General features: G+C 35.0%; 1 protein-coding gene across 3 annotated transcripts in view; it reads left to right on the plus strand.

The window, feature by feature from the left end:
* The window catches only part of NALF1 (NALCN channel auxiliary factor 1), a 687,255-nt gene that overhangs the window by 660,361 nt on the left and 10,281 nt on the right, over positions 1 to 16,613 (plus strand). The window contains exons 3-4 of one of the 3 annotated variants that reach the window (XM_071208209.1): positions 12,567 to 12,612; positions 13,890 to 15,997. In XM_071208209.1, coding sequence (XP_071064310.1) covers positions 12,567 to 12,589 — 23 coding nt within the window. In that variant the 3' untranslated portion in view covers positions 12,590 to 12,612; positions 13,890 to 15,997. Of the gene's footprint in view, positions 1 to 12,566; positions 12,613 to 13,889; positions 15,998 to 16,613 lie in introns of those variants that run through there. The other 2 variants (XR_011645808.1, XM_004471204.5) reach the window with 2 other exon arrangements.

The raw sequence follows: 16,613 nt of genomic DNA on the forward strand, positions 1-16,613 counted from the left end.
AACTGTAGCAAAAGTTTGGTGTTTGAGTCTCATTGTCTTGGCTTAGGTTGCATGCCCACACTTGAACAATCACAGTAGCAAGGGGTATGAGACACTCTGGCTAGTTAGCTAGTTTCTCATGGATGTGCCCATCCCTGGATGTGGAAGTGTGGTTGGATCAGCCCCACTTGCACCACAACAATAAACAAGCAGTTTAATACACTGCTGGTAAGAAGTCGGGATTTGCTGGTATGTGGTTGAAATTTCAACATTGGGAATTTTCATTGCTTCTTAATGTCTAATTCTTAATTATATGCATAGTCTTTTTTTTTTTTTATCATTTCCCATGTACACTTACCTTTTCCTGTATCTTTATTTCTTGTAGGAAGCAGAGAATTTTTAAGAAATCCTATTTTATTCACATGGACTAGAATGAATGCTGTCTTAAACCATTTAGGGTCAAATAGAGGGGGATCCCAGGAGCCCAACTTCTCAACACATTATTTTAGTGTATTGCCCCCAGGAGTTACACACTTTGAAAACTCATTTTTATTATCATCATAGTTTCACAATTTAATAGGTCTTCCTTTATTAGGTCAGATTTTTTTTGGAAAATATAATCAGTAGAAAGACAGTAGATATTTAAATTATTTAAATAATTATAACATTTGTCATTATAAAAAAAAAAGATTCTAGTTCCCTCAAATAGAGTTATAACTATAGAGTGTTAAATCTCATTATCTTTCCAAAAAATGACAATTTCCTGCTATTGTATCTCTTTCAATTTAAATTCCTTCTTTTGACTAATTAGTAACCATTGTTAGATTCCACTGCATTGCATAAAAACTTTAGAGTCTTCATGTCTTCGGTATTAGCTTTAAACCAGTGACCCCAGAGGGCAACAACTGGGAAGCAAACTAGAGAAAACTCCAAAGTGCCATTGGATGAAAAGAATCATAATTATGCCACTCTGCCTTGTACTGTAACTAACAGAATAAGCCATTTATATGCTGCCTGAAGCTTTCACTTTGGCAACTGACCTCAGAATCAGAACGAAATGATTATTTTCTACCTTTCAGTGGAAAAAATGACTATAACAACTTTATTTTTAATGGCAGTATGCATTCCAATGAGTGTTCTCCTCTTCAAATGAACTGCACTCCATCTTCCCAGATCTCTACCTGTCAGTGATGTCACCACTTCCGATCTTTTAAAAATTCCTGTTTATAAATTGCTATACTATATTGCTTTGTTTTTGTTTGAATGTCCTACTTCATATGTTGAAACTACTGAAAGTCAATTGGATTCACATCTAACCAATAAAGGTGGCTATAATTATTCTAATTATTCTTCCTCTTGTTAAATTTAATATTGACTCAAATGTTGAGACTGACTGGCTTATCTGGCCTATAAACTGTTCTAGCATATTTGTACTAAAAGATCATTGCTTTTGCTTAGCATTACCAAATTAAGTTTTGGCATATATTTTGAGTAAAAATATTTTGATTAAATACATAACTGTTTTGCTTTCAACATTTATTATTTCAAAACCCAGTGCATCAAATATTAGGAAAACAATTTTTCCTGAAGTCATTTAAAATAAAGCATGTTTTTGAAGTCTAGATCTATTTATGAGGTGATAATATGCCTTGAAGCCTTTTACTTCTGTCTGTGTATGCATGAGTTATACACAGACATTGGATAGTTTTGCGTGTATTCTGTGATTACAAAGAAAGTCTGGTGTTTTCTTTAACAAGAAAAGCGGAAAATGTTGTTTGAACTCTAAATACATTGACGGATCAAAGCATTAGCAATACTCTCTCTTCGCTTACAAGTCATATTTTGAGGGACCACAGCACCAGAACCATTTACATAGCTTCTTGTGTTTAGGATATTTCCTTTGCACAGTTACCAAGGATTCAAATTTTTAAAAACCGTGGACAATATTATAAAGCTCCACTGTATCATTTCACAGAGAAAAAATAACTTATAAATAAAAATAGAATATAAGAGGTAGTGTTCTTACTATGGAACTTGCATTTTCATTTATGTGGCTTCTCAAGCAATCATGTGAATAAAACCAGTGCTGAACCAGCTTTCATTAAACATGAAGTCACAGAAACACCCAATTGAGAACTCCAAAGTTTTAATCGCCTCCTGTAATATAGATTCCTACGAAACATTTAAACAAATCACCCTAAATATCCCATGCACTTTATGAAACTCCTTAAACCACCTCTCCAATTATGAGGGCACTCCAACCTGAATAGTAAAATCATTTTACAACACTGGTTGGTTCATGATGATGGAAGAGAAAAAGTCATTAGTTTTATTTTTTTCCTAGGTTACACTTATGGTGTCCACTTGGAGTCATTTGGAATTTATTAATTTATTAGAATAGGGAAGAGATACATGACTTTCTGTTAAACAATGCCCATTGCCTTGAACCCTGCATTATTTTGATGCCTAGTACAGATACAAAGAGCTGAACAACAGCACTCTGACCTGGCCTCCAGGAAGCCATATAATTTTCCCTATGCCATCCTGTAAAGTCAAATCTCAAGCCAACCATCCAAGGATTCATTGGGGATGGGAGGGAAAATTAAGTGAAATATTTAGTGAGTATGTATTTTCTTAGTCCATTAACTTTCCTTCTTTTCTGTTTTCTTAGAATAAATTTTCCATGATTAAAAAAGAAAAGATCACAGTAATCACTTGGAAGAAAATAATAATGTAAAATGTGATATTTAACAGTGTATGTTAGGTGTCTGTTTAGACTATATTCTTTCGGTCTTCTAGTAAAATATCAGAATTCTTTAGAGCTATTGGGTAAAGGAATTCTCTGCTTAATGTCAAGACATTTCAAACATCCAATTTATTCCTCAACTTAGTTTATGGTCTTAAAGAAGAGCGAATTCTCTGTAGAACTTCTCTGCCATTTTAATGTGACACCTTTGATTTTAATTTCATTTAGTATAATGAAATGGCTCTGATCTGAATGGATTTTATGGGTCTTTCTTAAGAGTCTGTATCACTTTTCTTTCTGACAGGTGTACTTTGTATTACATTTTCAATTGTGTTACATCTTTGTGATTTGTGATGTAGTATATTCAGTTCAGTGTGAAATGCTCTTACAACTGAAGACAATAGAGCATTATTTCTTTGTTCCTCCCCCAATTAAACATAATGCTATTAGTATTAGGCTTACTGTAAGAGTGATGCTAGCTTTTATTCAACAGTACAGTTGTGACATACTGCCCCATGTCTCCTCTCAACAAAACAAACCTATTTCAAATGTATTTCCTAATTAAAATTTTCCCTTACTTAAAAAAAGATTACTACAATCTTTCTGCAGATGGCCACTGCTATTTAGAAATTTTTCTGTTTGATCAACTCCTCGTTTTGTACTGTTACACCTGTTCAAATGTAAAAAATCTTAGAAAATTAGAAAACCATTTAGGAATCATTTCTTTAATTCTTTTTACCCTTTGGTGGGAAAAGTGGACATAATTTGGATACTGGTGCTGCTTTTATATTTTTTTGTAATTTGCATCTAAATAAATTCTGTATTATATTCATATGAAATCACTATTGTAACAAATATAAAAAGATGACATATTAAAATTAAAACACTAATTTCAAATATTACTTTCTGCAGCACAAAGTTAGGATTTACATGAGGAAAATTGTTTTGGTATAAGTAAATCATTGCACTAACTATGAATGTAACTTCAAGTTGGCAAATTGAAGTAAAAATTTTTCCTCCCATCCATCTCCAAATCCTATTTAAGTTGAAGTGGAACTACAAAATTAGGTATATCTAAAGAACCAATAAAATAGAAGTGAGCCACTATTAGAACCAAAACAACTAAAAAAGTATAATAAAGGCAGATGGGCCATTTTAGAATAAAACCAGAGTTGAGAGAGTCTTTATAGCAGGCACTAAAAAAGACTGTAGCAGAAATGGGAATCATTCTTCCAACAGAGACCTTTCATGATCAAGATTTGTTTGGGGGAATTATAGAAACCAAAATAAGTCAGAAATTCTCTGGTGATCAGCATATCAGCAGACATCTGAAAAGTCTGGTTATCCCCACTCCTATGTAGATAATGATGGTGTTTGCCCACATACAAAAAAGAGACTACTTTTTAAAGACAGGAGCTCCCTAAAAAGGATGTAAGGAAACCCAGATTCACAGCCTTCTTAATATTGACTTTTGGTAATGATGGGAGAGGAGCTACTCAATTCCCATTCATTTACCATAAAGATAAATTTCCCTTTTGAAGAGACTTAACAATTCAAGGAGACAAGAGAGAAAAAATGTTCAGAGCCATCAAGCATAAAGAAGGGTCAAGACTCATCGAATATAAACTTTTTTTGGAAAACAATATAAAATAAAACAACAAAGACTGCAATAGTGGAAATGGGGAGGAGACTGCTTATTAAAGCAGTGCTAGAAGGAATTTCCCCAGATTTGAAGACATGACTTTAGACTGAAAGCACCCAGGCAGAAGAAGCTATAGAAAATCATATATAGTTTTGTCTTCTAGAAGGTTTAGAATAACCCTGATAAATGGAAGACCCAAAGATATTTCTAGAGGGAAGCAAACCTCAATAAAACCAGAAGAATATTAACACAAGTGTGGTAGACAGGATTTTGTTCCCCCTGGTCTTTGCCCCTGGTATGATGCCTATGGATATGAAAGGATCAATAGTATTTATAACAGCTGTGCAGAGGGGCAAAGTGAGACTTCATCAGTTCACTGGGTTCTTCCTAAAAGCAGCACAAGGTAGCACCAAAGAGAATTGTAAGTCAGATCTCATCTATTGTCAAATATAACACAGAAAAATCCAATGAAGACATCGAACTTCGGTAGGGTTGCCCATAGCACCTGATCCCTTACCACCCTTAACAACCTAAGAGTAAGTGAGTGGTCTCTCTCTCTATATATATATATGTTTTGGAGACAAATTAATAAAAATCTCTGTTCAAAGTTGAATAGAGAGAAAATGAAATATGGAGCCTATGTCAAAGAAGGGAGACAGATTGTGAGAGGCAGAATGAAATAGTTTATGTGGTAGATTGAATTATGTGCCCCACTTTTGACTTGTTCTTTTTCTTAATCCATATCCCTGTGGGCATTGTAAATAGGACCTTTTGAAGATAGTATTTTAAGGTATGGCCCAACTGAAGGAGGGTGGGCCATGATCTGGCTTACTAGAGGCCTTTCTCAATAGAAGATATCTGACACAGTGATCAGAAAAGGCGGCCATAGGAAGGAGCCAGAACCTAGAAGTCAGCAGGAACCCAGGAGAGAACAGGGCAAGTCATCACCATGTAATGTGAGGCAGAGGTACAAGCCAAGGACCCCCAAGAATTACTGGCAGCCAGTACCAGAATGTTACAGACTTCGGGGAGAAAGCATCAGCTTTTTGATGCCTCAATTTGGAACTTCTAGCTTGAAAACCATAAGCAATACCTTCTTGATTATTTGTCACAGCAGACTGGAAACTAACACAGCATATACTTGAAAAAAGTTACTTCAAGATAACTACAAGTTTATTACAAGGGTAATTTTAGGCAGCATCAGCTCAAGAAACTTCAAGGATAAATAGACCTTAACACAAGAGATGAAGAATAAAAAGGGAATTTAGCTGGGATGCAGGCATACAAAAATGGAGTAGATAAGAAAAAATATTACAATGCAAATGAATAAAAACTTGCAAAAAGAGAGTTTACAAATATATTCTATACTTACAGAACCAACCATATACAGATTAGAATAAGCAAAGAGGAGGACAAGCTTAATGAGCTCTCCAGGAGTGCATAGGCAAAGTCCAAGACAGAAACCAAGAATATTTAAAATGATGAGAGGGAATGTCATAAACATGAAAACATAGAAAATAAATGAAACAGAAAAAAAAAAAAACAAAAACACAAAGACATTGATAAGAAATATCTTTCCTGAAGTTAAGATGAATCTCAGTGGCAGACATAGATGGTTCTCCCTATTTAGGCAAAGTTTAAGAAATTAGACCAAATTTTAAAGATTCTTGAATTTTGAGAATGAAAAAAAAAAGTCCTGCATGCTCCAAGGGGGGAAAAGTAGTATATTTGGGGAGAAAAAGACTGTCACATTTCTCTTTCAAAAAGAGGGGATCAGAGAAACGGATGTGGAACCCACTGGGCTCCAAGCTACCATATAAGAGGTCCAGGGTTCGAGGCCCAGGTGAGGGCAAGCTGGCCAACATAGCAAGCTGCCCTGCACGAAATGCCGGCCCATGCTGGAATGCCATGCCGCACCGGAGTGCCCCCCTGAGTGGGAATGCTGCCCAGCGTGGGAAAGCTGCCCTGCACAAGAGTGCCAGACAATGCTGAGAGCTGGGGCAGCAAGAGATGCAGCAAGAGACACAGAGGAGAGAAAATAAGAAGACGTAGCTGAACAGGGAGCATAGGTGGTACAAGAGAGTAATCGCCTCTCTCCCACTCCTCAAGTTCCCAGGATTGGTTCCTGGAGCTGCCTAATGATAATATAAGCAGACACAGAAGAACACACAGCAAATGGACATGAGAGCAGACAATGGGGGGAATAGAGGGTGGAGGTGGGGGAGAAATAAATAAAATAAATCTAAAAAAAAAAAAAGAGGGGATCAGCATATGGAGGTTCATTTTTACTCTAGGTATCCTTCCTGCCATTTGGCTGGTTTGACTGGTGGTTTGCTTTTTTATTTTTTTAAAAAAGGAAGAATTGGAACTCAGAGATCCCAGTCAGTACCAAGTGGCATTTGAATGGATAGAGAATAAAGAGGTAGTCATGCATGGCCCACATGCCTGAAAAAGCAAAGACTTGCATGCAGAGAGGGAAAGGAACGAGGCGTGTAGATAGGTGGAGAGAGAGATTAAAGCTGTGTGGCTCAGTCAGTTCTGGTGACCATACAGTTCCTTGATTTTGTTCCTCATGTTGCCTGGCATCCTTCCGGGCTTGTATTTATGAAACAGACTTGAATTCTTCTAATATTTCTCCTACCTCCTGGTTTTGTTTTGTTTCGTTCTGGTGGGTTTCGGATAATTGCATTCAAACAATCCCTGAATATGACAGAACTAAAACAATGTGCAAATGTTATTAATAACTATTGGTAGGGAAGAAATAAAATGTTACTAATATGAAAATAAAAACGTTTAAAACATCTGATTGTACTCCCAAAATGAGAAAGGGTAAGGAGTTGGGAAAAATAAAATTTTGCTAATTTCCTCATCAATGATTCTGAGACTTGGACAAATATAGGTTCAAGTGTTTGTGATTTTTTAGAAGATAACTTCTTATAGAACTATTAATAGTATGCATTTTACAAATTATAAAAATATATATATTTAATTATGCTCACAAAGAGCAAATGATAAATGATAGAAAAAAAAAGAAATGGCAAAGAAGCATTTTTAAATGTTTGAAAATGATATTATATTAAGATGAAAGCAAGACCAAGCATTACAAATTTGACAATAAATATAATAAAAGGATTAAACTCTCCTTTTTTAATAATTGGGAAACTCTTAAATGTACAACACATTACAAAAAAACAGTATAAAATAAAAATAAAAAGGAAAAGAAAAAATTTTGAATGGACAGAGAAAAATACATTGAGCAGTGTGAATATATATGGGAATTTTATTAATACCATAAAAAGATATATTCAAAACCGCAACAGCAACAACCACAGCAACAACAGAAATTAAACAAAATAGCAACAAAAAACTTCGTATCTTATAAGGACAGATGGTCATGTTTTCTTGGTTAATAGCAAAATTAAGGAAATATCTACTGACATACTAGAAAAAATATAAAACAAAATCATTACAAAAAATTATACAAGAAACATTTCTCAACTAATGGCATTCTCTTTTTTAAAAAGATTTATTTTTATTTATTTCGCTCTTCATCCCACCCCCTCCGTTGTCTGATCTCTGTGTCCATTCGCTGTGTGTTCTGGTTCTGCTTGCATTCTTGTCAGTGGCACTGGGAATCTGTGTCTTTTTTTTTATTGCATCATCTTGCTGCATCAGCTCTCTGTGTGTGTAGTGCCACTTTTGTGCAGGTTGCACTTTCTTTGCGTGGGGCTCTCCTTGTGGGGTGCACTCCTTGCATATGGGGCTCTCCTATGCGGGGGACACACTTCATGGCATGGCACTCCTTGTGTGCATGAGCATTGTGTGTGGGCCAGCTCATCACACGGGTCAGGAGGCCCTGGGTTTGAACCCTGGACCTCCCATATGGTAGGCGGACGTTCCATCAGTTGAGCCAAATCCTCTTCCTGGCATTCTTAATAGGCAAAAATAACTTTAAAATGTTAGCCAAGTAATATTTGTAAGAAAAAAGAGGAAGTTTCTATAATAAAAATATTTAAAAAACAAAGGGAAAATCAACTTTTTAAAGGTCATCTTCTCTAATGTAATGTAAGGTAATGTAAATAAAATTTGAAATTAATAGCAAAAGTACTTACTAAAATATATCAAGCAATTGAAAATTAAAACAAAACAAAGCAATAAAAAATACCCTCTTTAATTTGAATGATTCAAGAGGAAATATAAATTGCAAATACAGAATATGTGAAATCACTCTATATGAAAATCTAAGAGTATTGGCTAAGGCTATTCTCAGATGGAAATGTAGAGCTATAAATGTTTTACTTATTAAGTAAAGTGAATTTTGATGAGCAAACTGGCATTCAACTCAGTATAGTTAGAAGGAGAATACTAAAAAATATATAAAGAATATGAAGAAAGAAATGATCATAAATGAAAAAATGAATGCATTAGGAAAAAAAACATTGACATGTTCAAAAGCTATATCTTTGATAACACATGTAAGAGAGAGAAAAAAACTTTCATCAAGGACAAAAAAAGAAAGATAAAATGAAAATAAAATATTAAAAATGAGAAAGAGAATATAGACAAACTAAGCTTAAAAATGAGATAATGTGATATACAGGTCTATATTAATAAGTTTAATATGCTCAATAAAGCAAGCTAGTTTTAGAGAAAAATAAATTATCAAAATTGACACAAAAAAACCTTAACAAATTAATAGCCATGGAAAAAGGAAATATTTAAAACTTACATTTAAGAAAGAAATTAGACCCAGAAAGGTTTATAATTTCCATGCTATATAAACTGTTCCAGAGATTTAAAAATATGAAAATTATTCTGTTACTAATATATACACATAAAATATTACTTCTTCTTACTTTTTTCTAAACATTTTGCAATCAAAAATTTTAAAAAATATTTGCAAGTATCTTTTTAATCTCATATATGCCTGGACTTAACAATGGGTAAAGATAATTGCTAAGATGATGAAGGATTATATTTCTATAACATCATTTTATTCTGAGGATTTCTTTGTAAAAAGAAGCAATGCCTCATTTACCTCTGTTTCAATAATATTATGATAATGACCACATTTAAATAATTGTTTTGAGCATGAAAAATCAAGTTTTTCTTTGTTTGGCTTAGACTAATTGAAAAACCAAAGAGAGTTGAATCAGGTTGACTTTAAAGCCCTCTGATTCTCCTATTTCTTCCAATGTATAAAAGGAGTAATTAATTTTGTATTGGATTTTACTATTTGCCATACATTTTTCTAAACAGTTTATATGTATCACAAAAATATGATGAGTTTGGTAGTAGTAGATTTATTATTGTTATTATTCAATATCAAATAGGTAACGATTCATTAGAAATTTCAAATTAAACATTTTGTAAGCAAAATATAACAGAACTTTTTACTAACTGAAAATGTGCTTCTTTTTCCCTAACAACAATCACTTATATATTCATACAATGCCATAAATGTTTGAGAACTGACTTATTTTCAGTTTGAAGTATCTTCAACCATGTCGTTCTTATCATTCCTTTGAATGGTAAGGGAGAGTAAGTTCCTGTAGGTAGGCTCCCCAGGAGATCTGCTCTGAGGAAGATATCTGCATGGTTTATGGAGGAGGCCACTCAGGACTAACACCTGTGAGGAGTGAGAGCAAGGTTGCTCTCTTCAGCCAAGGGCACTTTCTGAAGAGGAATTCCACTGGAAGCACTCCAGTGGGAGCAAGGGGCATGAGCACCAAGCCCCAAACAGCCTCTGGGTGATGAACCACCACCACCACCACAAAATATACTGGCCTTTCAAGTCTGGATAGTCTTGTTTATTCACAAGTGTTTCTAACAGAAATAGGCATCTGTCAGAGTTTAAGACAGAGCAGAAGATATAGAAAAGAGCAACAAAGTTTTTTAGATAAGTCCCAACAGAAAACAAATTTTAAGACATAAATTCAAAAATAGACTGGATAAAGATTTCTTAGAATCTAGAAAGAAAATCGATGCATGCTAAAACATTTGTTGAAACAAAATCTAATGCTAAACTAGCAGGGAGGAAACAGAGTCAAACAGACATGTATCTAAGACCCACTCAAAACACAGAAACTGATAGCACAAGACACTTGGAGAAGAGGACTAAATAAGGTTTTGGTGAAATCGGTTTAATAAGCAGTCATATTCCCGTATCTCATTTCCCACCCTACAACCTCATCAGTTTCCCCTCCCCACCCCAGAATAAAAAGACTGGAAGGGCATTTCTTTGGAGAGAGGAGCTAGTTTTGAGGATGGCAAATGAATTATTGTTGGAGACATCAAGAGGAGTTAAGGCTGGGGTTGGGGAATGGGACGTACTAAAAAGGAGAGTAGATGGATGGGTATATACTAAAGCCAAACCTTCCCCTATCCCTAGCCTTGGCCCATCCCTAGCTTTGTCCCATCTATCTCTGAGAAAACCGGCAATCCCGCCTTCATCCTCCTGGACAGACTTTACTGGGGAATCAACACAAAAGAAAGACTTTTAAAAGTTTCTCTATCAAACAGCTCAGGCAGATCACCCTACATTACAGCTCTTAGTCCACACCACCATTTAGGTGCCCAGTGTTCTTTGATAGGGGCAGACAGTTAAGGATTAGCCAACATTTGTGCAAAACAAAGAAAAATAGTAACTTGGACAAAACCGAGTCTTTACAGTCAAGCAATCTAATACTACAAATAAGATACTATCACTGAGAGAGAAAAGAATATACCGCAACCATGAAATGGCAACAATCACTTTGAAAAAAGCAACTCTTAATCATTAAGTAGCCCTTAGAAATTAAAGCAGAATATGAAAAAAATGAAAAATTCAATAGAATTATTACAGCTAAAGGTCACCAACTCCCCTAGAAAGAAGAGAAAAAAAGATGAAGGGGTATAAAATAGGAGGGGTGAGATAAGAAAATTGAAGGACAGATCCTGGAGACCAACAGCCAAATACAGAGTAATGCTTGAATAAGTACAGAGGCTAATTTCTAAACTCTAATTCCATACCCAGTCTAATGATCAATTAAATGTGAGTTAGAATAAATATAGTTTTAGCCATACAACATGTCAGAAATTTACCATCATGTGTTTTTCTTTAAAAGTCATTGTCCATCAAAATGAGAATGAGGGAGACATAAGATAAAGGAAATAGGAAATCAAACATAGGGAAGAGACAGCAAGAATCCCCAAGATGATGGTTCAGTGGAGTTGCCAGGGTAGTAGCTGGGCACCAGGAATGAAATCAACCATTCCAGATGGCAGAAGGCTCTAGAAGATGTTTCTTCAGAAGGATAAAACTGATAGAAATCTTGATACAACTGAAACGACTGGCAAAGTATTTGGAGTTGAATTTGTAAGTACATAGAAAACTCAAGAAAATTATTAGCTCTTGGAAAAACAGATAGTAGTATAGAAGTGGAATACTAGACTCTACTCTGTAGCTCACAGCTAAGAATAGTGTTTATCATCCTAATAAATTGCCCTAACTACATATGGAAGAATGAGTGATGGTATAAAAGTGGGCAAGGAGGAGCAAAGAAGGTTTTACCCTCACATTTCCTAGGGGGAATCTTTTAGACAATGCTGCAAAATGAAAAATCAAGAAAAAGCTTAAAACATGCTATTTATAGAACTGAAGCTAAATACATAAACAGCTAAAAGAAGTACAATTATTTCCCTCTGAGAAGGAAGAATTTGGGATGGGGGAGGTGGAGAGATTTTTAAATTATTACTTTGTAAAATTATGACTCTAATATATGTACATGAATAATTGAATAAGATTGCTTATTAAAAAGATGGATAGAGGAAAAGAAGAAAGAGTATTACTTTTATCAGTCAAAAAGGAGGGTTCATTTATTGATCTGAATAAACCATCTTATTCTTTCTGAAATAGCTTGACCTATAAATAAGCAAGCCAGCTTCTGAACCACTTTGGACATTGTTTGGATGCTATTGTTAAACATGGTCTATTAACATTCTAAAATGTTGATCCAAATGACCTTTAAATTTCTATTCTTATAATCCTAAATATAAACACTTTTCTTTGTAGACTATAGTACTGGAAAACTTATTCTTCAATAAACGGTTAGTTTACCAGTGAGGTAGCTTATATGAAAAAAGAAAATATCATAAAATAAAAATGTCAGAGCTGCAGACCTCATTAATTCACTTTTTTTTTTTCCATATTCTACCTAGGCGAAGGTGAAGTTTACCTTTGAATGCCTAAGAAGAAATGAATATTGTAAGCATCGTTATAAGGATATCTTGGTCACTAATTTCAAGACAATTGAAGATTTAAGCACACTATTATTTAATAGTTACTTTTTCATTAAACAAAGTTGGGTTTGTTCATGTAATAAATCCTCATTAAATATCTATTTTGTTCAGGTGTTTTACTTCGTATTGAGAACACAAAGCTGAAAGAATATAGTCTTTGCTTTTCAATTGACAGATGACTAAGGAAACTGACATGAAAATGAGCATTTGAGATAAAAATAATAATTGTCCTATTGAAGAGTTATTCACAAGTGCACTAATAACTCAAGAATGTGAGTATAGGCTTCATATAGGGAAAGTCTTTTCATCTGAACCTGAAGATAAATGAGGTTTAGGTAGATGAATTGAGGGAGGAAATTCCAGGCAGATAAAGCAACTTGAGCAGTGCTGCACTAATGGGGGAAAGCATCACACATACAGATATGGGTGAAAGAACCACTGGAAAGAGCCAGTGGTTCCAGATGGTTGGCGCCTTGAGAGATGAGTCTGGAGAGAGAGGAAAAAGGTTTTATTTTTAGACTTTATTATTTAGATGGAGGCAATGAGACACCACTGACAGGTATTATTATAACAGTAGCCAAATTCTTCAAGTCATCTCTAAGTGCTAGGCACCGAGCCAATTACTTGACAAGCTTCAGTTTTCACAGTCATAGAGTAAAATGGCAAATGGAAGAATAAGAAATATTTGGAAAATAAATCAAAAGGAACTGATTGGATGTGTAGATGGTTATTCTATCCATTCCCCAAGATGGGGGGATATAAGGCATGATGGAGGTTAAGAAAGGAAATGATGAGTAAACATGGTTCCTATACTTGTGAGATTGTGATTGGTTTGTTATTTCACTAGCATAAATAGTTACTTAATGAATTGTCTTAATTAATCACATTCATATTAAGAGAAAGGATGATTGAATCTACTTGGCCACCAAGATGATCCAGAACCTGAAGTTCTGATTTAACCTAATGAAATCTTTTATTCTGTATTCATCACAACCCAGAACTTTGATGATATGACAAGCAGGAATACAGAAGAACAAATTGAGGACCATAAAACACTGGTGTGAGACAATTGTTGACTGGTATCCAGATTGTGTTGACTTTAACTTCCTTTAAAAAATATTTAATTACTTGTAAGACTTTGTGGGTCAGAATTTTAAAGTAACAGTTTCACTGTGCTATGAACTCCTTCCTGTTTGCCTTTGTTCTCTTTTTTTTAATCTCCACTTTTCTTTAATCCTACAGGGCTCTATGAAACCTTTCTAACCAATGATGAACCAGAATGCTGTGATGTCAGGAGAGAAGAACAATCAAATAACCTATCCAAAGGGACAGTAGAAAAAAGTGACTCCTGTCACAGGACATCGCTCACAGTTTCATCAGCAACAAGACTGTGCAACAGCAGACTCAAACTGTGCGTTCTTGTACTGATGCTCTTACATACAGTACTCACAGCCTCAGCAGCACAGAATACCACAGGACTGAGCTTCGGAGGCATCAACACACTGGAAGAAAACTCAACCAACGAGGAATAAGGAGCAGATGAAACGTCACCAGAGAAACGGCTGGCCCACCAATGAAAAAAGTAACTGCTATCAAATGTAACAAAAACTGGGTGCTTTTACCCTCACTTCTTGCAAGGCCTTTAGGGTAAAATTTTAAAAAGATGGGCCTGAATCCAAACAAGGACACACACGCAGCTTTTTATTGACTAAAAGGCTGTCAAGTGACTTAAATTTCTCACACCATTTTATACACTGTGTTTTAATGTTTGGAGGTTTTTTTTGCTTTCATTTTGATTTTGATTTAATTGTTTATTTTTTGCACTTGTTAATACAGGATTTATTTTGCGGGATGGTTTCTCAGAGGTAAACTAAGTCTTTTCACTGTCTCTCTCTCTCTCTATATATATATTTCTAGTCATTTGTGTGTGTTCATCAGATAGTTCTGTCTTCTATGTCCTGTCAGTTTCTATTAGAGGAATGATTGCTATGACCTCATGGTATAGCAAAAAACAACAACAAAAAAAATAATAAAAATTCAAAAAGACAAAAAAAAAAAAAGGAAACAATAAAAAAATAAAAATAAAAATCCCGTAACTCTCCCTCTTGCCCACGAAGTCCCTGCCTTTTCCCACCCCTTCCTTCTCTTGCCCTCTCCTCGCCCCCTTAAGCAGACAACATCCGCTTGCTTTTGTCTGTGTAATCACAGTGAATGGGCGTGCACGCCTGGTGGGCCTCTAAGCCACTGCTGCACAAACCTGCCACTGAGCGGAACTGAGAGGGCCTGGAGGGGGGGTCCTTTTTAGCTGAACAAACAAGTGCTCTCCATAATAGGTGGCATTGGGCAGTTAACACATTTTTATGTTGAAAACAAAAGAAAAGATTCTAATGAACTGTATTGCTCCAGTTCCCATTTCCAAGAGGTCCAGTCTTTTTTCACTGGGCAGTTGAACAGGAGCAGCTGTCTAGCATTAGGATGTGAAGAGTTTACGAAGTCCTTCCCTTAGAGGCTTACAGTTGGCTTTCATTGTGATTTCAGTTCTTTTGCAGTAATATACAAGCCGATTTTGGCCATTGTAATGGCAACAAAGTGAATGAGGAAATAATCCGGACTTCTTTCCCTTCCTTTACTGGTGTGGAAGAGATATTAGAAATGTTCAAACATCTGCAGTGCAGGGAATATATTCAATTTTAGTTCAGTGTTTTCCAACAAATGATTTAAAATTATTCCAATATAACGAGTATGCAATTCTACCTTATCATAGAGGAAAAATTTCTTTTCAAAAAAATAATAAATAGGTCAGCCATTTTCATTAAAGTGCAAAAACTTTATCACTCAAATATGCTCTAGGTAGTTGAGGAAAAGAGAGGTCTGATCACCTTGTTTGTATTTTTGTGTATGGGAACATTTCACCTGCTGAGTGTATATGAGTTTGCTTTCTAAAAAAAAAAAAAAGGCTTTTATGAGTTTACAGTAGAATCAGTGGAAGGAAAGTTAATAAGGGCTGTTTTTAAAAAAAACAAACAAAATAAATAATTTAAAAAAACACTTTACATTCCTTCCTATTCTCTAACTACACTTGGGAAGTGCACTTCAGATATGTTTGCTGTGTAGCTGGGAGATGAAGGAAAACTATAGAAAAGGTCCTCTTAGCGAACAAAATTTAGTTATTAACTTTATAGCTATGAAATTCCCCCAGGCATTTGTTTTTGTTCAAACAGACTTTAACCTCTGCATCATACTTAACCCTGCGACATGCGTACAGTATGCATATTTTGTTTTGAATAAAAAATGTTTTGTTCCAGTCTGTTAAGAATATTCAAAAATAATAAAGGTATTGCTTAATAAAATTGCTAGAATTGTTTAGCAGTACATGCACAAATATTTTACTAGATTCTTTGTTTTAATAGTGTTTTGTTGAGACTGAAAATCCTAAAATGGTCTGCGCAAATACAAAAAAAGAAAAAAACACCCAAAATGCAAAATTCTCTAGTTTTTGTTCCTTTTTAAAAACTTTTTTCATGCAAATGCAAATACGGTCACATGTACACACACATATAGATACATTATTTTAATTTATGGAAATGTGTACTTTTTCTGAGGGCACGAGAGGGTGGGTGAGAGGCTGTGGGGTCCATGAACTGTATGCAACAGTTTAACACTTGTAGAAATGGATGTTTTAAAAGCCTTAACCAGTGGTGGAATATAGATTTCAATGGAGTTGGGGGGACATGGCAAGACAGTTGCAATAACTGGACAGTGGGGTACTGGGTGATAGCTCATGAAGTATCCCTAAGGAAATCCTAGGTGGAGGCTTGTTCAACTGACCTCTTAACTAATTTAAGTGTATATGACCAGGAAATAGTTTATATAAACCTTTATCTACCTCTGCTGTGCAAAGGCCACTCAACAACCCATTTCTTTTGTTTGTGCCGTAGGCATTTCCATCCTTTCAGGAAAAGGACA

Source organism: Dasypus novemcinctus, chromosome 15, assembly GCF_030445035.2.
Source record: "Dasypus novemcinctus isolate mDasNov1 chromosome 15, mDasNov1.1.hap2, whole genome shotgun sequence".
NCBI lineage: Eukaryota > Metazoa > Chordata > Mammalia > Cingulata > Dasypodidae > Dasypus > Dasypus novemcinctus.